General features: G+C 48.1%; 1 protein-coding gene across 2 annotated transcripts in view; it reads left to right on the top strand.

The window, feature by feature from the left end:
* The first annotated feature begins 1,263 nt into the window (after window positions 1–1,263).
* Window positions 1,264–2,809, top strand: part of SNRPB (small nuclear ribonucleoprotein polypeptides B and B1) — an 8,333-nt gene continuing 6,787 nt past the window's right edge. For both annotated transcript variants that reach the window (XM_003788069.3, XM_003788070.3), the window contains exon 1: window positions 1,264–1,439. In XM_003788069.3, coding sequence (XP_003788117.1) covers window positions 1,437–1,439 — 3 coding nt within the window. In that variant the 5' untranslated portion in view covers window positions 1,264–1,436. The remainder of the gene's footprint in view (window positions 1,440–2,809) is intronic.

The raw sequence follows: 2,809 nt of genomic DNA on the forward strand, positions 1-2,809 counted from the left end.
AAAAAAACAAAGGAGTAAATCTTTATTATCTCAGATTTGGCAAAAGATTTTTTTCTTTTTTTTTTGAGACAAAGTCTCATTATGTCACCCTCAGTAGAGTGCCATGGCATCACAGCTCACAGCAACCTCAAACTCTTGGGCTTAATCGATTCTCTTGCCTCAGCCTCCCAAGAAGCTGAGACTACCGGTGCCTGCCACAATGAAACTGTCTCAAAAAAAAAAGGTGGAGAGTTAAATGAAGAGGCCGAGGTTAAAGGAATAAATTGAAAATCTTAGGTGTATAGGTTAGGTAGTATTTAAAAGTCATGCAACTGGCCAGGCGCAGTGGCTTACGCCTATAATCCTAGCACTCTGGGAACCCTAGGTGGGTGGATTGCCTGAGCTTACAGGTTGGAGACCAGCCTGAGCTGAAGTGAGACTTTGCCTTTAAAAATAACTGGGCGTTGTGGAGGGTGCCTGTAGGCCTAGTTACTGGGGTGGCTGAGCAAGAGAATCGTTTGAACCCAAGAGTTTGAGGTTGCTGTGAGCTATGATGCCATGCCACTCTTCCAAAGGTGACAAAGTGAGACTTTGTCTCAAAAAATTAAAAAAAAAGATTCATGTAACTGAATGAGATTATTCAACAAACATTCAGCCCTTATTTAGTGCTAAACAGTATTCTGGATACTATGGCAATTAACAATACACAAAGAAAAATCCATACCTCCAGGGGTTTACATGCTAATGGGGAGCGGATAATAAAATAACAAAAATGTACAGCATGTTAGGCAACAATTGATACTAGGAATAACAAAGGGGTGAGCCAGGTGGGGAGCTTAGTTTTAAACAGGATGAACAAGTAATTTCTCACTGGGAAAATGTTATTTAAGCTGAAGTCTTTTTTTGTTTTTGGCCGGGGCTGGGTTTGAACCCTCTACCTCCGGCATGTGGGGCCGGCGCCTTACTCCTTTGAGCCACAGGCGGAGCCCTAAGCTGAAGTTTTGAGGGAGGTGAAGGCATGAGCCTTTCATATACCTTCCAGGAAGAGGCAAAAGCTAACGCGGAGATGCTGAAGCAGGAGCTCGTCAAGCCAGTTCAGGAAATGCGAGGACAGAGGCGGTACCGGAGAGAGCTGGGACAGTGGTGGGAAGCGCGGGCCCGCGGTACTGACTCCAGCTAGGAAAGCTTCTACAACACATCCTCAACCTTTCCAAGTTCCAATAAAAAGTCAACGTCCCCCGGCCCCGGCCCCGCCCCGCCCCTACTTTGACTACAAAACTCCAGTCAGGGTCCGGAACTCAAGGGCTCCGGCTCGGGACCGGAAGTGGATTTCTACCCGGCCGCATTTTACCTACGGTCGCACTTCCGGTAGCGGCGGCGGGAATTCGGCTGCTAGTGGGTGACTAGGCCTCTCCAGAGGCAATCCGGCGGGAATCAGAGCCATCAGAACCGCCACCATGGTGAGTAGGCACGGGCCAGCGGCGCGAGAGTTTCCGAATCTATGGAGGTGTGGGGACCGCGACTGTGTGGGGAGGAAGCCGTGGGTTGGCGCCGCTTATGGCGGTGAAGGCCCTGACTAGGGCCTTTCGGTCGGGGGCACGAAAGACTTGGACCTCGGCCGTTAGTTAGGCCGGGCGGTGGAGTGGGGGTGGAGGAGGCCGGAACCGGGGGACGTAGGCCGAGATGCTAGGTCGGTGGGGTGAGAGTGGAACCTCGGCTGTCGACACCGCTGTAACCACAATGCTGGGGACCTCGTAGGCACTAAGTAAACTTTGGCTGAATAAATACATGCCCGTGGTTTCGGAGCAGGCCCTAGAGCCGCGGGAGGACCCGGCAAAAAGTTCAGACTTGTGAAAGGGGATGAGAGTCTGGGGAGTTGCAGAAAGGGGTGGAAGGGCTTGTGGCCCAAGCTATAGTCTTACCAGGCCTAGTAAATAGGGAGGACGGAGGGGAAGGAAAAATGAGAAAGTTTGGAGAAAGTTTAGCTCTTCTGTTAATGTTTCCGTTCTGACGACGTAGGCTTTTGGCGCTACACCATCAAATGTTCCCTGAGCTGAGTTAATTGGGGACACAGATAATACAATTTAGTGTAATTCAGCTTTAGGCCAAAGTTTTAGGCGGGAGGCGGGGTCAGAGTGCTTTCTAGAGTAGATAGATGGTTCTTGAGCAGAGTCCTAAAACATTGTCAGGAGTTTTCCCAGTGAAAACGGGAGGGGATCTGCAGGGGCAAAGCATGAAGGGTAGTATGATTGAAAGTTGCTTAAGGAAAGGCTGTTGACGACGAGAGGAATTTGCCGGAGCTTTGTTACAAAAGACTTTGCATGTTACTTGGTCCTGTTGGTGAAGTCATGGGAGGATTTTAACCAGCAAAGTGACCTGAATTTAGTTGTGTTTAGAAAGATCACGCTGGCTGTTAATATATTGGACGAGACTGGAAGCCGGAAAACCTGGTAGGATATTATTGGAGAATTGGTTAGAATAGGCACTGGATTCAGTCTGACAGATTCCAACACAGATTCCCAGCTATGAAACAGGACAAGTTATTTCATAACCTTTCCCAGCCCCAGTGGTCCCATCTGAAAAATAGAGATAATAATGGGCCCAATTTTGAGGATTAAATGAGATGCACAATGTTTATCATAGTGCCTGATACACAGTGAGCACCTGGTAACTCTAGTGGACCAATAAAACGTGCCCTAAAGGTTCATTCAGATAGTGTGCTTAGATAACAGTTAAAATGGTCATCTGAGGGAGACTGAACCACATAAATTACAGGTGACAGGCAGCATCTTAGTGGAGTAAAGTTTCTTTCTTTCTTTTTTTTTTTTTT

Source organism: Otolemur garnettii, unplaced genomic scaffold (assembly GCF_000181295.1).
Source record: "Otolemur garnettii isolate 467f Iridium unplaced genomic scaffold, OtoGar3 scaffold00025, whole genome shotgun sequence".
Taxonomy (NCBI): Eukaryota; Metazoa; Chordata; class Mammalia; order Primates; family Galagidae; genus Otolemur; species Otolemur garnettii.